We start from the raw sequence: 19,410 nt of genomic DNA on the forward strand, positions 1-19,410 counted from the left end.
CTGTCCTCAGCCGAGATTCCACAAAGTTGCCTGGCTGCTAGTCCCCGGTTGCAGAGCTGATGGGCCGCAGGTTCAGCAGGTCGTCGCAGCTGCCCCCTCTAGTTCATCGCACTCCTGCTATCTGTCCCTCCTCACTCTTGTCTATCTCTGTCAGCTGCGAGTACCGCTTCAAATCTCTCTCTTTCACGTAGGTTTTGACCGTTGAAGGAGGTGGAGTTTACGTGTGAGTCACTCTACTTTTTTTTCACCTCAGTTGTAGTGTTTATTCACAGTCATTGACAAAATTCTGCCAGCTCATCCTCTCAGACCCAACTGCTTTCAAAATTGTTAAATAAATCATTGTTTTCATTTTCTACTTATTATTAATTGTACATATTTGATTTTCCTTTTCACAATGACTGTCAATACATTTAAAATGTGGACTTCAGCATACCACTGGAATTTGAGCATTTGCAATTGATTTATTATATTATAATTTTTTTAATGTCATTTCTTATTTAACCTGAAATTAAAGCACAACTTCAGCGTGTGATTTTCTGTCAAATGCAAGAACAGAAGACAGAATTATTTTTTAGAGGTATGAGATACATCAAACTCAAATATGTTTTTGAAAAAAAGGCACAAGTAAACAAGTAATGTAGATCATCATCAGCCAAAATCTTTGGCACAGGCAACGACAGTAAAGCTTTGGTGCATGTGTTGGTGAACACGTACTGAATGTGATATTTATGTACATCAAAAGATCTAAGTGGATTTCTCTATAATATTCTATCTAAAAGAAGTGAATTTGAGCCGGCCAAATAGACTAATTATGATTGTTTGAAAACAGCTGAGCAAATATTGAGACTCTTAAGATAAATTTGGCCATGACCATGAGCAAAAGTGTGCATCCTGTTTAAACTACAATGGATGCAAAAAGAGAAAAAGAAAACCTTTACATGTTTCAAAGGACGTGTTGACCAAATATTCAAAGCAGTATGTTGTAGTTTTGCTCCATTAAAATAGTGGTTTCCCCCCAATTTTTGTTTTGTTATTCACTGACTTGTAACAGAGAAGAATTGTACCACTGCCATCAACACAGAGAGGATGCTCGGCAGGTGACAGAAGAGAAGATGAGAGAAGAGAAGAAAAGAAAAGAAGATTTTGCCTTCAATGGCTGTTCTGGTATGTCACGCTATGAACATGTAGCTCTTACTTCTGAGAACTTCTGTTTGTGGAAAGTGATTATAGACTGGCTGTTTATCTGTTGACGTGAGCTCGAGCCAAACTGCTGTCTCTCGACAGATAATGGACTCTTTACTGCTGCTGATCACTGATGACAAGCCCACCACTGATAAAAAGTCCTCACCGTCCCTCGGAGTAATGACAAGAGTGTAAGACTCTGCAAAAGCTAAAAACGTACCTGGAACTATTTTAGTTATACATAGGTCAGTTTTGTTTATATTGAACGGAATATGATCCGGTCATTTTCTTTTAGCGATTGGCTAATATTTAAAGCCAAAAAGAATGCATGCTGATTTTATGTTCAAAGGAATTGAAATTGAAAGGAGCTACTGAGTACAATATTGTGTAAATAAGTTTTTTAAGTAAATATGTTTTTTCTTTAAAACAACAACTGTAAATAAATTGATATATGTTTTCTTAAAATTAACAACAGCAACAATAGCATATTTTATATGTAGCTCTTCAATCTTTGTCGGGTTAAGATTCCTCCATCCATCACTTAACTCCATCTAGTGGACATATATAGCTCTACTGTGACGTCACACGGGTAGAGAGGTACCTATTTGAAGGAAGATGGGGGGGGGACAATGAGATGAGGATGATATGAACAGCATAGTTGGCAGTATAAAAATGAATTATGCACACACACACACACACACACACACACACACACACACACACACACACACATTAGCAACAACATTTACACATTGTGGTGTAGGAGTTCATTGTTTCAGTTCTTCAGGGGAGTGAACTAGGAAGGAAACACGGAGACAAAGTTATCTATCATTTCTCACCATTTAAAAATCGATTAGGATTGTTCATTGTTTTTTTTTTCCCTCAGTTTTTTTTAAAGAATACATTGTAATGTTTAATTAAAAAGTCAATCATATTTATAGGGAGGAATGACATAAATATTTAGTTAAATATTGTTCCTGAGTGACTCATTCAGACGGATGGGTTTGTAGTAGGTCGGTTTCCATGGCACCAATAGGACGTTGTGTAAACTCTCATCTGACAACTGTAGAGTTGGCTTTCACGGCAACCATTCACGATTAACATTGACTTAGGGGAAGAAAAAAAAACTAAAACTAAAGTTCGGGTAAGTTCGCTTAAATTGAAAAGCAGAGTTTTATGTCACGTCTTACCGACGTTTACCGTCGCTAGCTGTTTAGTTTCTTTTAGCTCTATCATGCTAGCTGCGCCCACTCAACAACAACTGCTGAAGCAGCTTCAACTTCCGCCTCCCGGAACCCTGCTCAGACACAGTGGCAGGTGCTATTGGCGCTGCTGCTGCTGCTTTGGAAACTCTCTGCCGCCTTGTCCTCCCTGTCAAGCCGTTCAGTTTGCCTTTTTCTTTCTTTCTTTCTTTCTTTCTTGCGATTCACCGTGAGCAGAGCGATGTGTAGTAGTGACGGTGCCCAATCGCGATAACTGCGTTAAATGACGCAGCAACCTTAACCTAATCTGCCCATCTTTCAAACACTCTACAACTGCTGCTTGTTTGCGTTGATGTCTCCACCTAGTCAACCAGGACAGGCTGACGGCTTTTCTTTGTCCATTTGATATCACTTGATTGCGTTTAAAATTCTCTCTCCCTTTCAATTTCACTTGAACAATCTCTTAGGATGGAGGCCTCCCCATCATCACCACAGAGCAGACTCAGCAGGGGCCCTCGGAGCAACCCTAGACCTCCCCAGTACAGCAAAGGGACCCAGGACATGCTGAGATGTGAGATGATGATGAAGATGATGATGATGCATGAAAAACACAGCTGTAGGAGTTACCAGTCTGGGCTTGTGTCTGTTCACCATAGTTTATAATCATTGTGTTTCTGTTTCTCTGGTGTTCAGTGATGATGCAGGAATTAAAGCTCACCACCCTCCAAAGAAAACAGATCAATGAATGCCTTAAAAGTAAGACCACAGTGATCATTTGGTGCTGAAATAATTAAATATTCCCATTATTAAGATAATGATGAATTCATAAGATACCATTGCAATATAATATTATCACATTACATAAATGTGTCAAACATTTATGATTTATGATTTCATCATGTAAAAGCTGCATGTTTAATGCCTTACAGAAGGAGCAGCTTTACCTCTGACCTTCGACTCCGCAGCGTCTTCCACTAATCGACGGCCTAAAATAAACAAGGTTGCACCAAAAAGGCTGCCAGAAAAACCTCAGAGGCGCTCAGAGGAATCTTGTCGGTCTGGAAACAGTTATGTCAGAGAAAAGTTCCATCCTGGTCCCATAAGTATGTTTGCATCGACAATTTTTTTTTTTTTCCAATACTGATACTTCACTATTCCGCATGGTTACTTTTGTTGCGGAGGAGGAATACATCTTTACATATGATTTTATGATGTTTTTCATGAGATAGAACACACACCCACACACCCACTGAGTCAATCCTATTAAATGTGAGTGACTATTTTGGGTTGTTATCTGATCTGTTTTTACACTTTCACTGTAGGAGACTTGGAAAAAGAGAAACTGAGGCTTCAGAATATCATGTCAACGGGACAAGAGGGACCAACTGCTGCCCCTCCCACAAATGTTTCAGGACGTCGCGACCAAAGGGTTGAAGAAGAGAAGGACCGTTTTCAGGAAGGTGGGGACTAACTGCACTGACTTAGGAAATATATCAGTTATTGAAAGGACATAAAAGAGGGGAAAAAAGGTTTCGAACTGAACTAATAATACAAAACACCTATCCTGTGAGACTATCACACATCACAGCTTCTACTCTGCAGTTCTGGATGAGATCGAGGAGAGAAGACAGTTCCTGGCAGACATGGCCTCTCTCGGCCAGGAGAAGAAATACAGCAACATCATCAACACAGAGATAGCTCAGGTAACAAACAGGCTCCTCAAGATTCTCGTGATGTAAAAATAGCTGCGATGAAGCGTAAAGCAGGCAGTGTTCTCACTATTGTATCCTTTTCTGTATTTCTATCCAAACAGAGCAGTTGCAGTAAATGTCACACCTTGATGAAAAAAAATCTTTATTTAAAAAAACAGCTATGTCAGTTTTCTGCACACCCTTTTAAACCGGCAATACCATAATTTGATAAGGCAGAGCTTATATTCTCTCTCTTTTTAAAAAGAAAAAAAAAAACAGCTGACCTCACACTCTTGGTGCATCTCAATATGTTACAGAAAATTCGGGAGCTGGAGATGCTGGACCAGAGCTTCAGGCAGAAGAAGGAAGAACGGGTAGAATGTGGAGAAAAGAAGTGACGTCAGAACAGATGAGAATTGATATCAACCTCAAAAATAAAACGGAATAAGAGCTACCGCCACCAAGGTCCATTTGCTCCGAGATGTTACTGTGAAGTCGGAGGATAAATAAAATCACATTCATCGAAAAGCATCGAGCAATGGCGTCATGACATTTTATTCCTCTGCTTCACAGCGTCAGTAATGTTCTGCGATTCCTCTCCGCCTTGTGGGAGAATACGTTGCTGACAGCAGGGTGGCGCTAGTGAAGCTCTTGGTTGAAGCGAAACAGGCACAGAGCAGAAAAATGGGAAGGAAAGGACAGACGTAACCATTCTGGATGGCAAAATAAGTAAACATGATGTCATGACCTCATAACAGATGTTAAATAAAAAGGTACTCGTACAAATGACGCTAACGCGCTTTAAGGCAAAAAAAACAAACAAACAGTAAGGCAGATTAAAATATAAATTAATGATTGCGTATTCCACAGTTAAAAGGATGTTTTTGCTACAGCTGTTAAAAAAACAAACCCAAACCACCATGTTTTATTGCATGTTAGACATTACACACTAACAATCTTTCTAGCAGACATCCTCACCATCAGGCCCCTGCTTTGCTTCCTAGTACAAAACCAAACCGAATGCACTGTGTGTCTGCATTTATTCTCTTACAGACGAGACAAAAAAAAAAAAGTAGCCACTGCTGGTTTGAATACTCGAAGGCTTTCGAACATCTCAAACTTTCCTTTCATTAGTACCACAGGAATAAACCAAACATGCCATTTAGCTTCTCCAATATCGTCTGCAGACCTTTGGAATGAAGAAGGAGATCACGCCTCCAGTGTGCATATCGGAGGTCCAGTTAAAGCACAATGAAAACTTGCAGACTGACTTCTTCTTCTTCTCTCAGAATGAGCAGCGCACCCCCCTCCCCAGCCCACCCAATTGCTGGTTTGTGGTAGGTGACGGAGATATGCTTGAAAGTTCAGTGCATTCTTTTCAATTTTTTTTTCTTAAACATTCTTCACGCGTTCCAAAGGTCCACAGAGCCACAAACATGTCGGTTCTGAAAATGCAACAGTCTTTAAAACACTGCTGACAAAGATTATGAGGAAAAGCAGACGTGAGCAGAGAGGAAGTTCTCAGCAGCGCTCAGAGTTCAGTCATCAGTTTGTTGCATCATCTTGACCTCGTACTTCTCTCTTCACCCCTTGTTAAATGTTTCTTTGCTTGTCGTCTCCTCTCGGAGGAGAGTGTGAGTGTGAGTGTGTGTGTGTGTGAGTGTGTGTGTGTGTGTGAGTGTGTGTGTGTGTGTGTGTGTGTGTGTGAGAGAGAGAGAGATGTGTGTGTGTCCCTGTGCCTACTGTGTTTTGTCCTTGCGTGGGCTCTTGCTCGGCTCTCCCTTGTGGCTCAGCCTCTTGAGCACCTTGATGGGTTTAAACTTTGCCCCTTTTTTCTTTGGCTGCTCTTCTGCCTCCGAGTCCTTTTGGAAGTCTTCAAAAAAGGAAGAAAAAGAGGCATATTTAAACACATTTAACACACTGGTCTTTACAAGGTAAAGACATATTGTACAAATTTTCATCCAAATTAGCAGACCAAAGGGAAAAAAACAGCATAGTTAACCCTGTTTATAGCTTACTGAGAAAATACAATCTAACTTGCTTCAACGATAAATTTAACTATTTGTTTTACCTTTTTTCTTCAGCATGGCACCGATCAGTTTATCCTCCTCTTCGTCCCTGTGAGAGCATTACTGTTAGATTTCTGAAGCCTTTTAAACGTGTTCTTGTTTCAGCAAATCTGAGTGTAGAGCCCAGAGTGGACCGGTCGGTCGCTACCTCTGCCTGTCCTGGTCCATGCTGTTGACTATTTGGTTGCGCTGTTCAATGATGGTGACCAGCTCCGCCATCAGCTCCTGCTCCCGACTCTTGTCCTCGTCTGTCCAGTCTTTTTCTGAAGAGGAGAGAAAAACTGTTCATCAAGATGGTTGTGGAAGCCAAATTCACTTGAGCTCCCCCTAGTGGCTGGATGCAGTATATACAGCAACGTTGTTGTTTTTTAACACAATTATACGAATGAGATCAAGAAGCTCGCAGGCAAAGCAAAAAAAAATGTGGAAAAGATTTTTCTTAAGTTGTTTGTGGTGATTTCTATATGGAGTTCACTTATCTGTTCAGTTTTGATTTAACTGGTGGTTTGATCCAGTACGACAGGTGCAAAGGGCTACATGACATCTCTCGCATCTGAGATATTTTACACCTTGTTGATGAGCAATGGAAGACAGTAAATCTAGACCTATTTTTTTTGTGTCAGTGCTTGGGGAAGGATTGTTGCCAGAGTGAAGCATCACAAACAAAACACCTCCAGGCAGCAGCGTTGGCTGCATGTCATCACAGCCACACCCACCAGGCTTGTTGAGAAGACATCTCAGCTCGTACTCCACGTCAGCCTGCCTCTCCTCCAGATTCTGCTGCTTTGCTCTGCACAGTTGGAACAGAAATCCCAGTTAGTGTCTATCAAAAAAAAGAAAAGCAAGGTCATTATTTTATACTCACGTGTAGACGAGCTCCGCTTCTCGCCGCACCAGCAGGTGCTTCTCGTGGATGAGAGTGAACCAGTCCACCAGCAGGTGCTCTTCATCCTCATCTGGAATCATCATCAGATTTGTTCTTTCTATTCAAGCGAACAATTGTTGTGCACTTTGACAGAGCGAGCAGTTGTAGTCCAGTCTTACCATTGGGGTTGTCCCTCAGCTTCTTTTCCAGCTCCACCCCCCTCTGCTCCAGTTCATCCAGCTGCTTCTCCAGCCCACTCATCTCCCCGTGGATGTCCTCCACTGGGATGAACTGATCCGACTGCACCTGTGTCGATGGAACAGACACGGGGGTCAGAACCTCGGTGCTTTGCTTCTCGGCAGAGGCGGTGGAGGTTCCTGCTGGTTTCTACCTTGCGTTTAATGAGAGGGAAGCCGTGGCCGGGGGCCGGCGGTCGGGCAGGTCGGGGGCCTTTCGGGGGTTTGGATTTGGATTTGGATTTGGCGGGAGAGGGAGAGGCCTTCCTGTTGAACGGGTTCTCCTTGCAGATTCGCTGCAATGAGAAGACGTTGAGATTAAAAAGCAAAAGCGTGGAAAATGATGATTGACGGAGTCACGGTGCAAAGTTCTCACCTTATTATTTGACTGGACGCTGCCTGAGGCCAGGGGGCTGGGCTGTGGCGAGGAGGCTCCGTTCTCCCTGCTGCGGACCGCCTGCGGGGTGGCCGGAGCCGAGGTGGCGCTGGGCGGCGGGGCGGCGGCAGGTGGGAGGCCGAGGGAGGAGCGAGGCAGCTGCTCGGAGGAGGAGGTGGCGGCAGAGGAGGAGGCAGCGGCGGCGTCGCCGGGCGAGCAGATGGAAGGCTCCGAGACGCTCTTGGTGAAGGCCGGCGGCTGGTCCTGGTCCTGGGCCTGCGAGGCCTGCGAGGAGCTGTGGTCCGAGCTGGAGGACAGACTCTCGATGCTGAGAGCTGGAGAGGGAGAGCAAGAGGAGGGCAGAGACTGAGGGAGAACTGAGGAGGAGGCGGAAGAGGTTTAGTTAGGGAAAAAAAACAAAAAACAAACCGGAGGCAGGAAATGAAAGAAGGATCAAAGAAGTTGGGAGATTGAAGCACAGGGTGGATAAAAAATAAAGGGGGAAGAAATGATGAAAATGTCATTTTACATTAACAGCTTTGCTCTTGTCTTAGCATCTTTACTGTTTGCAGAATGCTTTCATGCAGTGTGCAAAACACCCGGCAATATTCGGAGGGGGTCCTAATTGTTACACACAGGACCAGTTGGCTCCGCTTGGCAAAAGAAATTGTTCGATATTTTTAAAAATCTCATGGGTTAATCATCGGAGGGTCTGAAGCCCTCAGACTCCACTGTATTTAGCACACCGCTTTCATGGTTTGAATACTTCCGAGACAACACAGCAGTCAGTGTGTAAAGGGGGTTCCAGTTTTCTTTAGTTCTGTCAATAGGAATGACATGGAACTGAAAACAGGTGCACATTGGCGTCATTATTGGTATGAAGATGTGATGTGATGGAGACTTGTCGATTTATTATCCTCAGCTAGATTATACAAGGATGTTGACTGCAATGTATGTATTATTATCTATCACCATGGTGATTCTTCCACGTTGACGCTGCGTTGACTGCAGTGCCGGCTGAAGTTACCTTGGCTACCAGGAGGCTGTGGCACTCGAGGCGCCCGCCGCTTCTTGCTCTTCACCCCCCCGGGACTGGCCGAGCGGGAGGAGCTTCCTGCACTCGGGGGCGTGTCCCCCCCGGGGGTCTCAGCCGGCCGGGTGATGCTGTACCACGGGTGGCTGGCCGCGACCGGGGCCGGGACTCCGCCCCCTTCGCCGCCCGCCTCCTCTTCCTCCGCCTCGCTGCGCTCGTCTTCGTCGTCCTCGTCGAACGGGTTGGCAGGTGCCGGTGGCTGCTGCGGCGGAGGGGGCGTGCTGGGTCTGGAGCCCCCCCCTTTGAGAGAGGAGAGAGAGCCTGCGTTGGGGGGTGTGGCCTGGCCGGCAGGGGGAGGGGCGGGTGCTTTCTTCTTCTTGGATTCTGACTGGACCAGGGTGAGCCAGGGTGGGTCTTTTGGTTTATGGGTGCCAGTGGACAGGCTGGTCGGTGACACACACACACACACACACACACACACACACGTGGACACACAGAGGGGTGAGACGGGGTCACAGAGGGGAAGTTGGCATGAAGGAAGCAAACGGAAGGACCTTGAGGGCTGAGTACCGACCCTTGATACATTTATAGCACTGCTCTGGTCCTGTCAGATATCAAAAAATGTAAATCATCTTCTGGTGCCAAATTCTGATACGCAGGAAAGTGAATTTTAGCATCTGCGAGCCAAAAGTCGCCATGTCGCTGGAAATTGGATTTCCAATTATAGAGGCGTGAACTGCAGACACTCACAAATTTTTGTTTGCATTAGAGCGGAAATTAGCATCATGCTGAAGAAGTCTAAAGTCTGGCTTCACACATTCAGGTGGAAGATCAAAATAAAGTAAAAATTCAACATTTGTGCTGAGCATGAAGTGGCAAATGAGAAGCTGGATTTGGAGGAAAACCAGATTTGAATCACCAGTAAAAGCGAAAAAATAAACCTTTGTTGTTCTTCAAATTGGTTTTAAAACTTCTGGTATCAAAAAATGATCCTTCTGAAATCTGATATCAAAACCAAGGTATCAAGATTGACATTGTATGAAAGACTTGTGGTTGATACTCAGCCCTGCGGTCACCTGGACAGACGGACGACTGGACTGAGCTAAATGGAATCTAGTGACGGACAGACAAGCGAAGCTCAGCTACCTTCCAGGCGACTGCGATCTCTCTCGAGGTTTGGGAGGAGTCGGAGGCTTCTGGTTGTCGCCTGCAAACATTTTGGTAAAACATCGGGTTAAAATTTCATCGTTTAGAGCCGCAACTTCCCTTGTTTGAAGGCGAGGCGGTGCAAACGGACCGTCGGAGGCGCGGAGCAGCCGAACCCGCGGGGCTGGCCGAGGAGGAGGGGAGGGCTCCAGGACGCGGCGGGGGGCCGGTACCGGTCGGCCGGCCCCTTCCTGGTGGGCGGCGAGGGTCGGCGGCGGCGGTATCTCCCCGTTAGCGGTTAGCTGAGCTGGCACTTCTTCTTCTTCTTTGGTCTCCTCCTCCTCCTCGTCATCGTCGCTCTCGTCAAAAGGGTTCGGAGGAGCGGCAGAGTGAGACGTCTCCTCCGTCTCTCCTCCGACGTCCTCCCTGATCTCCAGAGAGTCGTCGGCAGCGGCGACCTCGTTGGAGTCGTTAGTCCGCTCGCTCTCGGGCGGCGGTGCTGCGTGAGGAGAGCCGCTACGTCCGATTCTGGCCGACTGAACAGCCGGCGGCCTCTTGCTGAGGTCCGGCCGGCCGTTCTGATTGTCCGAGGCGCTCCTGGCCGCGTGATGCCTGCAGACCAGAGCGCCAGACACGAGCCCCAGCTTGTAGGACCCAGGGAGCAAAGTGCTGTGGCACTCGGTGCACCTGAAACAGTGACGCACAGGGCAGCAAAAAATAGAATCAAAACTAGAGATACATAGAAACAGCAGTGATAACAACAATTGTTCCAACTCTTAATCAAATCTAGTGTTTCTAGAATTTGATCCAAAAAGTGGGTCGTAGAGGTGTTTTGATTGGGTCTCAGCTTCGTGGGCAGTTAATGAGGACTTTATGCAATATTTAATTCTATGCAGTAATTACAGAAAGGGATTATATATATGAGTTCAGGAAGAAGTGGGTATTGAAAATGGATAGATATATATTTACAGAGACACAATTCCATTCAATAATTTCAATAATTTATTTACGAGACATAAGAAGTGGGCTAGCATTTTTATTTAGTGGAACGAATTTTAGGACTGTGGAATAAATTTGGGTTTCAACTTCATTATAAGGAAAAAAAATGTGGATCCTGAGACTCCACCAGTTGAGGAGCACGGTTTTAAGACATATCATACTTTCTTTTTCTGCAAGGCCTTTTTTCCTCAGGTTTGCAAACACTCACACAGAGACTGCAAAGTGCAGCTTGAGGCTGTAACCTATGCGTGCAGGCAGTAGACGGGAGCCTCAGCAGCGGTAATCACCTGAAGCAGTTGCGGTGGTACAGCTTGCCGTCCACCAGGAACCTCTGCACCAGGTGGACGTGTTTCTGGCAGGCGGCGCAGGTGCTGCTGAGTGTGCTGCGCTTGGCGGCTGCGTCGGTTGGCACGGGCGCACCGGGCTGACGCGAGCAACATCGTTTACAGGGAGAGAACATCGGGAGGGGGGATGTAGAGTGATGGTGGGGGAGGAGATCAGACATGGAGTCAGGACTTCAGGATTTGGATTGTCGAGTCAGTCAGGTGAGAACAAAACAATCTTTCTCTGCCCTCTTTTATTCTGAAGGGTTTCAAGTCAGAGCCAGAGGGCGAATGGAATTCCAAAATTAAACAAAGATGACAAAATTAAAGACTATGTTGTGTTTTAAAATGATAGTTTAGATGGTGAAAAGTATAAAAGTGCCACAAGAAACATGTTTTGCGTGCCTCCCTTTAAAAAAAACACAACAAAACTCTGATTAGATTGTGAAAAAAAACTGTCTCTCTAAAGTGGGCTAAAGAGTTCAATATTAACTAACATCAGGATATGGATGAGAATAATCAGGGCAAGTGTTGGAGCTGTTCATATAGAAGTTGGCTTGGAGAAAGTGGAGGCACATAAATCAAAAGCATTGGAGGGGAGATGAATCCACTGAGCAAGTCTATGCTAATAAATCTTATAAATGTTTGAGCCTATATTGCTCATGAATTTAACAAGATAGATGAGTTGGTTTGTTTTAGAGAGACACAATAAAATCAGATTCAAAAGAGCATCTGCAAAACTTGGCACCAAGTGTGAAGGAGGAATGTCCGTTTGCAATCTTTTTTTAAACTGATGACCAAAAAAAAAAAAAAAAAAAAAAACCAAGCCCACCCCTCCCCCCCTAATGCTTAGGACCAGAGAGAGGAGGGGGCGTCAGATATGAGGAGGAAGAGGAAGAGGAAGAGGGGGAGGCGGAGTCAATTTCCATCTGGAGAGGAGGAGTGGAAAGATGGAAGTCAAAGAGGAAGATGATGGTGCGTGAGAAAAAAGGAGGGGGTGATGAGGTGAAAGAAAAGGAGAGCGAAGACAGACAGACAGACAGACAGACAGACGGAAGAGAGAGAGGGAGAGAGAAAGAGAGAGAGAGACAGGATACAGACTCTACCTCCGCTGCTTTGGTTTTTCCCCTGCTGCACCACACAAGGAAGTGGTGCTTATAGATCACTAGGGTGGACAATGAGCATTGTTGTACTTCTCCACCCGGACAGTACTGAGGTGCAGTTACTACAGCATCATGCAGGAGCGGCAGCGCACCTGAGCTGCATGGCTAAATGCAGAATTGAAATGTCGCACTACATTTCCTGCCTGCCGCTTTGTCGGTGGGAGGCTCCGGGGACATTTTCCGGTCAATGTGACCTTTAAACAGCAGCAGTTTAAATGAATGACTTACGCCGGTTCGAAGCGAGGAGTAAATGTGAACATGAGGCGGGAAAAATAATAGACTTCTTGCAGAGGGGAAAGAGTAATTACCAGATTCTGCAGCGCCAGCGAGAGCTAGCATGAAGGCAAGTGTGCACATCTGGCTAATGACAAGGTGCTGGCAGGGCGGCTGTTTAAGGTCAAAATTAGAATGCTGGGTCGTCTGTTTGATGACGCTGCACTCGCAGCCTGGAGACACGTTTTATATATCATTTGTTTTTACGCCGTTGTAGTTGGATTTTCTGTCCATCAAACTCCAGGACAGTCACCAGAATTGGAAAATATCACCAGAGTCTCCGTCAAGATTGGGGATGAGAGGCAAATGGTTTGAGTTTTGGGTGAACTATCATGTTCACATGTACCCAAGAGTAAATCACAGTACTGCCTCTGGTTTTGTACCTCTGATGCAGCCACTCCAGAGTCCTCCAGAGGGGTGCTGGCTCTCTTCTGCGCCGGCTCATTCAGACCCACAGTGCTCAGCCTCTTCATGCTGGGGGGGTTCGCTGTTGGGCAGGAAGTCAATCAGTTATTGGTGGCATCAGGCGAGTGTGTGAAGAGATGTCACAAACACGAATCCCGTTTTTAAAGGCGGAGAAGGAGGAGGAGGAGGAGGAGTACGAGGACTCCGTGGGTGCACCTTGAGACTTGTTGTTGAAGAAGTTGTAGTACTGCGAGACGTATGTGATGACGCTGAGCCGGTCGGGCACCTTCATGGACACCATGTCCTCTGGGTCGAGCAGCGCCGGGATCCCCAGCTGGCTCTCCGCCACTTCAAAAGCCTGCAGTGATGCAAAACGATGAGGAACAGTATCAGAAGCTGAGAAGCTATATACATATATATTAGTTTTAAATGCCAGACTAAAACTGTACTGATCAAACTCGAGGTAGATCTCCCTCTTCCACCTCGGCCTGTACAGAAAAACAAACATCAAGTCGTGAGGAATGTCCTCAGACCTCTGGCATCGCTCCATCCAGGGCTCGCAGCGCTGACTGCAATGATTCTCCTGGTATCAGCACTGATCAAGACATGCAACAGTTTCTAAAATAAAAAAAAGCAAACTGATCACATCAGTTTTCTTGCTGAGCGTGAAAGTTTTGCTGCAGTTTGGCCGACAACAGCGAGCCACTGCCTCCTAATATGCAAATATTTGAGAACAGGTTCCAGAGTGAAACCACTGATAACGCAACCAGTCAAACCCACCGTGTGTGTGTGTGTGTGTGTGTGTGTGTGTGTGTGTGTGTGTGTGTGTGTGTGTGTGTGTGTGTGTGTGTGTCTGTGTGTGTGTGTGTGTGTGGTGTGGTGGGGATGCAGGATGCAGTAATGTTGAGCTCCATGTGGCCCTGACACACACTGCATTTGCCTCTTTTGGTGCAAGCCGTCACCACCGTTTCCTCGCTGGTTTCCTCTGCATTCAAACATCCTCTGTGCAGGCCTGTAGTTTGTCAATGTTCCCGCGCCCACTCTAATGGTATGACGCCACTGTGCAGACCAGGGATACACAATACTGCGGGGGGGCGGGGGGGTTCTCCTCCCCGCCTTTCGCTTTGGCGAATGAAACTGAAGGAGTTTTTAGTCTCGTCGCTGTCTGCGGCTGAAGTCAAACTGATATAGGCACAGCTTTCACTCAGTTGCTATTATTTACCGGCGTTTTGGTTTTGCAGTAATGAGTTTTTTCTCGACATAGATGAGAACGCAGCATCAGTGGGTGAGTCACAGAAAGCGAAGGGACGCGGGGAAGCGAAACACATGCTAAAAGTAACTTCATTTCTGTCAAGTTACAGGCTTGATGATGACCAAAAACCTGAAGCACTTGCATGCATGCATGCATAAAAAGGAACCAGAGTTGAAATTTCAACGTTTGACATTATGTCTCCAGTCTAGTGTCACTTTCTAAGCCATGCGAATCTGGACTTTGCCAGAAGGCGAAGAGTAGAATAGAATAGAATATAGTAGAATGCCTTTATTAATCCCACAATGGGGAAATTTGCATAGTTACAGCGACAATACAGTGCAAACAGAAGAAAAATGATATTAATTAAAAAGGACTAAAGACAGAAAATCCCATCTAGTGGCAGCACAGTGGAGTTGCGCTTTGACTCAAAACAGCAAAGTTAACACCATGTTTTCAGGCAAAACATTCACTGTAGCCAACTGGAGCTCGGGTGCCATCACTCGACGACAAAGATGTCAGGTTCCAGCTGCATGTAAACAGTCTTGCCAAACTCGCTAATGCTAACATGAATGTGTTGTCTGTTTAGGGAGGCAACAGTGGATATTTGGGCTAAAACAGGTGAGTGATGTCTCTTCTTCAAGGGAAAAAAATCTGTGTCTTCTGGACCATGTACTGAAAGACAAATGTTTCAGTACATGGTCTCCATAGGTTTGCACCGTGTTTGCATCGGCTGGAAATATTTTCCTCCATAAAACTGCAGAATGGTTGCAAGTAAAAAGGTGGAATCTAAATATTGGGCAAACTATCTTTTTGAGGTCAAATTCATTTTTAGGCTTTGGTCTTCGATGTAAGCGCCAAATGTTTTGCTTTATTTGTGACGCCAGCTGGCACTTCTGACACCGTCGTCCTTCTTCACGCTGCTGGATAGAGTCGAGGCTGGCAAAGCTCCGCTCAGCCTGAAGAGGATGAGGCGGCTGTTTCCACCCTCCAAATTCTGCTGACCTACACTTAATGCGGAAAACCCGCAAAGAGATTTTTTACTAATCCACGGGAACTTCCAATCCACTCGCCTTGTACGAAGCTGCAAAACCAGCATTTTTTGCACTGGACACGGTCCTGTCGGCATCCTTCCAAAGGCTTCCACTAGGAATATTTTTTTCTCCCTAAAATGATCATTAGAGCTCAGATTTCCTCCCCCTCTCTCCGTTTGCTCCCGACAGGCCTCTACCGCTGAATGAAGTTACACGTCTTCCTCACACGCACGGCCACATACAGTGAGGTCCCGAGTCGTGCAAAAGTTAACAGTAACTAAAAAAAAAATGGACTCACGAGGCGGTTGTTCTCGTAGACATCCTCTTTGGACAGCGAGTCAAAGTCTCTGGAAAGACAAGAAGGAGGGAAAACACATTAGAAGGAAAAAATAAATAAAAACAGAGCAGAGCTGGTAGGGGAGGTTGTGTGGCCTGCAACTCCGTCCAAAGTCACTGCAGACGCAACTGTCACGCTCCCTGCCATGCTTATAAAGGACAGGGGCTGCATTTAGCATGTAGCATTCAGCGTGCCGACCTATTTCCACTCTCCCGTCAGAAAGCTATTATTGGCATGACGGTGTTTAATGCAGCAACGGTGAGCAGTTAAGCTTCCCACCAGCCGGCGGTGGCGGCGGCGGGGCAGAACCCACACGTTAACGATGCCTGATGATGGGAGAAGCAGCCGGGGGGTGGGAGGGTGAGGGTGGGTTGGGGGGTTGCTGTTGGGACAAAAGAAGAGAAGCAGCCAAACAAGAGCGTCGGCCTTATAATTACAAGGCTCCACCTTTTTTTTTTTTTCCTTAGAAAAAACACAGTGGGCCTGGAGCCAGTGCTCCCCAGTAAACATCCTGCAGTAAAAGTGGAAACTCTCAGAGACGCTGCCCGAGCGCAGTTTAGCATGTGTTGACACAAGTGGAAGGACGACAGGGTTGTGCTGGGGGGAGCGATGGGGAGGGTTCCGCGCTCTCTCCATGTGGAAGTCTGAAGGAGGAGGCTCGCCGTTGAATGAGCTCCGTGTTGGAGGCGCACAAAGTTCCCTGTGTTCTCTCTAATCCGGGTCTCATGGTCACAGGCGCAGCGAGCGGCCGGCTCCGAGGCCCGAGACCGTGACAGTGGCCCAACCGCCACTGCTGCTACAGTGGCGGCAGAAGCCCGACAGGACGAAACGGCATTTTTGTGCGTGCGTTGGGAGTTGTTAAATCAAACCCAGCGTGACTCAAGGTCCCACTCCCAGGTTTATTTTTGGGAGAGACTGCTGTGTGTGTGCGTGTTTGAACTGTTTCAAATCAACATGATCAAAACCTGGATGAACCGGTTCAGAGAGAAATGTCGAAGAAGGAGTGAGACGGCACAAACAACAGAGGGCTGAAGTTGGATTTAACCTGCAACTTTTCTCTTTTAGCAGATGTGTTTCATGACTGACGCAGCTGTCAACACAACTCAATTAATCCTAAAAAGTGACAGAGGGGGCCGGAGCAGGAGCAGATGGATGGAGGGTGTTGGTGACCCACCTCATAGGAGAAAATAATATATCACAGGACATGTAGAAAACATGAGCTTTAATGTCTATTTGGTATTTAGCTCTTTATTGAAATGACTCTTAAAACACTGCAATAAAAATCAGACTAAGCTATTTTATTACTTATTTACTATCGATTTATTTCATAATTTCTTCAAATTCGGTGGGACGCATATGGCCCCCGGGCCGTAGTTTGCCCATGCCTGATCTAGACTGAGCGCCGTCTATATTTGCAGCAACTCAAAGCGGCAGTTGGATCACCATCAGAACATTCAACGCGGCCATCAAGTGCAGTCCTACTGACCCTGCGGGCTGGAGGCCTTAAGATGAGCCCCTGTGCAGCGTTTCTGAGCTGCATCCCAGTGACTGCAATGCTGCACAACAACGGCGCTGGAACAACATCGCAGCTAAAGCCACTTTGACAGGCGGTGGTGGTGGTGGTGGTGGTGCTGTGGGTCTCGGCTACAGATTAGACTGTCTGTGCGTTCCGGCTGGGCCGCGGCGGTCAGACAGCCGAGCAGGGAGATGCATGCTGGGAAACACAAATTGAAGAGGCAGCGCTTGAAAGCCGGGGTGTTTAAGGATTGGCCCGCTCTCATGCACTCAGCTTTACTGCTGCTGCTGCTGCTGCTGCGTTCCACTCCACTGACCTGTCCAGTCAGTGAATGTTTCGGCTTCTCTATCAACGCCTGAGCAGAGTCCACACAGAAGGGTAGGAGCACCTGAGTAGTAGTAGTAGTGGAAGTAGTCGTAGTGGTAGTGGTGGTAGCAGGAGTGACAGTGAAGTGATATTACCCCATCTGTATTTTTCCTCTGGGACAGAGAAGAGACATGGAATTCACGTCATGCATTTACACAACCCTCCTGCAGCGGCCCGGGCTTGTTATCGTGTGTCAGAGATGATTGTGCCACTAATAACTGTCAACACTGGGCGACACCCACTCACCTGGACGGATTCAGTTTGTGCTACGCCGTATAAAAACGCAGTGTGTGCGTTTGTGCCATTTTGTTGTCGTCGTTGTTGCAACAGTATTGCACCGAGATGCACGCTGACTTCCTGTCGCACAGACAGGCAGCGCCGCAGCACCGTGTGTTGCTGCCTGTGCCTCGTGGGTTCGAGGAGGGGAGAGGTGTGTTGTTACAGACACGGGATGCCATGTCAGGCCGAGTTAATTACAGCACACTGGCCCTCTGCACTTACAGTGTTGCACACACACACACACACACACACACACGCACACACTGACTGACCCCAGCACATCCTGACTGGGAGTTGACTCAAGTTTTTTTTCCTCATAATTACCAATGCAAAAAACTGTTTGAAGAACCACATAAACACTTCCTACTTAACTTTGCAAATAAGTTGGGTGCAACCGTTTTTTTTTTTTCAATCTAGCCCAAGCGTGACGTCATCCGAAGGTATCGTGAATGACGCTCTATCTCCAAAAAAAAAAAAAAATGATGAGCTCATGATAACGGGATTCGTTCTGCTTTTGTATTTTAAAAAAAATAACAAGTCTGTTTGTTTGTCCGCTACCTCCTCGCTACATGTCACGTGTTCAATCTTTGGACAATCCAGCCAAAACTAGTCATTCATTCAGCGAACACGAACAGTGCAAAACGATTTGATTAGATTTTTTTTTAATCGATACTATGTAAGCTATGGAATAATGAATTCCCAGTCTCTGGTACTTACATGAGCTCCGGTCTGAAGCGGTGTATGATGGCACAGAACGCCAAGCCGTCCCGGAAGGACGCTGACATGTCCTTTACATCCACGCCGTTGTAATTCTCGCACTGTATTCGACACCACTCCTGGAGAGCCTTCAGGGACCCCATGGCAGCGGCGTATCACCATAGACAACCTGGCGAGAAATCCCAAAGGTGCGCGGAAAAAAGGAAGAAAAAACAAACACCGAGGAGACGAAATGTGAAGGGTCCAGTCCCTCCCGGTGGTCAAAGAGGGGTCATCCTCGGCGTCTCAGCGGAGAACCAGCAGCAGCAGCAGCAGCCAGGCAACACCCGACTCTTTCATACGATGCGTTCATGGCCAGCCAATGAGTCACTAGCGAGGCTTTGCAGGCGAGCTACATGGTTAGCTGTCCTCTTAAAAACAAAACAAAAATAATTATACAATCTATCTCCGCTTAATTACCGCTGTCGACTCTCCGGACGTCGAGAGCCTCATCTGGTGGCAAACTTTGCACCGGTGTTGTCGGCGAAGAAGGTAACCTCGGCCCGACGGGCTGATAACAATAGGGCGGCCAAGAAAGTTCTTGTCGTAACGTCAACTTGGGAGGGTAGCAAGCTAGCGAATAAACTGATACCTCCGCCTACAACTCTGAGGATTAGAGCCTTTTGTTGTGGGTTGCACTGGCTGAAAACCGCGGTGGGCGGGTGATGGTCAGTCACGGCCGATGTGACAGTTTCCTCTTTAAGATGAGTCCCGACCGACACGGTTCTTGTCTCCGAGTGCGGTGGCCGCAGTGGTTGTTTAATCACGGGTTAGGTCGTCGCAGCTACCGGCATAGTCCTCCTGGCGACAACAGAATTATTATTTTTTTCTAATTGTTATAGAAAAAGTCCCCAAATGACCAGTTATGGTGCAAAAAAACAAAACAAAAAAAAAAACCACTTGGGAGGGA

General features: G+C 46.5%; 2 protein-coding genes across 8 annotated transcripts; one reads left to right on the plus strand and one right to left on the minus strand.

The window, feature by feature from the left end:
* Positions 1–88: 88 nt before the first annotated feature.
* On the plus strand, positions 89–4,614 carry cunh22orf23 (chromosome unknown C22orf23 homolog). Of its 7 annotated transcripts, none has more exons than XM_076037938.1 (9): positions 89–223; positions 1,082–1,164; positions 1,285–1,373; positions 2,852–2,955; positions 3,078–3,140; positions 3,314–3,487; positions 3,707–3,844; positions 3,987–4,087; positions 4,393–4,614. In XM_076037938.1, exons 2-9 carry the CDS (start codon positions 1,153–1,155, stop codon positions 4,471–4,473), a joined length of 762 nt encoding a protein of 253 aa, XP_075894053.1. In that variant the 5' UTR covers positions 89–223; positions 1,082–1,152; the 3' UTR covers positions 4,474–4,614. The 7 variants fall into 7 exon arrangements, with proteins under 7 accessions (XP_075894053.1, XP_075894071.1, XP_075894045.1 ...); XM_076037956.1 differs by having other exon boundaries at positions 107–223; positions 1,052–1,164; positions 3,973–4,087; XM_076037930.1 differs by having other exon boundaries at positions 107–223; positions 1,052–1,164.
* On the minus strand, positions 4,222–19,372 carry micall1a (MICAL-like 1a). Its single transcript, XM_076037877.1, has 16 exons — positions 18,462–19,372; positions 15,545–15,593; positions 13,180–13,321; positions 12,942–13,045; positions 11,087–11,223; positions 9,952–10,487; positions 9,801–9,861; positions 8,649–9,097; positions 7,622–7,998; positions 7,401–7,541; positions 7,189–7,315; positions 7,010–7,100; positions 6,861–6,934; positions 6,293–6,407; positions 6,147–6,193; positions 4,222–5,948 (listed from the first exon to the last, which is right to left on the minus strand). The coding sequence occupies exons 1-16, from the start codon at positions 18,602–18,604 to the stop codon at positions 5,815–5,817; spliced, it is 2,727 nt and encodes a 908-aa protein (XP_075893992.1). The 5' UTR covers positions 18,605–19,372; the 3' UTR covers positions 4,222–5,814.
* Between the last annotated feature and the right edge of the window lie 38 nt (positions 19,373–19,410).

The sequence above is a fragment of the Nelusetta ayraudi genome, unplaced genomic scaffold (genome assembly GCF_046127955.1).
Source record: "Nelusetta ayraudi isolate G7.1 ecotype Tasmania unplaced genomic scaffold, CSIRO-AGI_Nayr_v1 ptg000004l, whole genome shotgun sequence".
Lineage (NCBI taxonomy): Eukaryota > Metazoa > Chordata > Actinopteri > Tetraodontiformes > Monacanthidae > Nelusetta > Nelusetta ayraudi.

Excerpts from the sequence above, each read along its gene's own strand:
- cunh22orf23 (XM_076037938.1), top strand. Across the intron at positions 2,956-3,077 it reads GACCCAGGACATGCTGAGAT|TGATGATGCAGGAATTAAAG; the intron begins GTGAGATGATGA and ends TCTGGTGTTCAG. Across the intron at positions 3,488-3,706 it reads GTTCCATCCTGGTCCCATAA|GAGACTTGGAAAAAGAGAAA; the intron begins GTATGTTTGCAT and ends CTTTCACTGTAG.
- micall1a (XM_076037877.1), bottom strand. The coding sequence starts at position 18,604 with ATGGGGTCCCTGAAGGCTCTCCAGGAGTGGTGTCGAATACAGTGCGAG. Across the intron at positions 10,488-11,086 it reads TACCACCGCAACTGCTTCAG|GTGCACCGAGTGCCACAGCA; the intron begins GTGATTACCGCT and ends TCACTGTTTCAG. Across the intron at positions 6,935-7,009 it reads GAAGCGGAGCTCGTCTACAC|AGCAAAGCAGCAGAATCTGG; the intron begins GTGAGTATAAAA and ends CCAACTGTGCAG.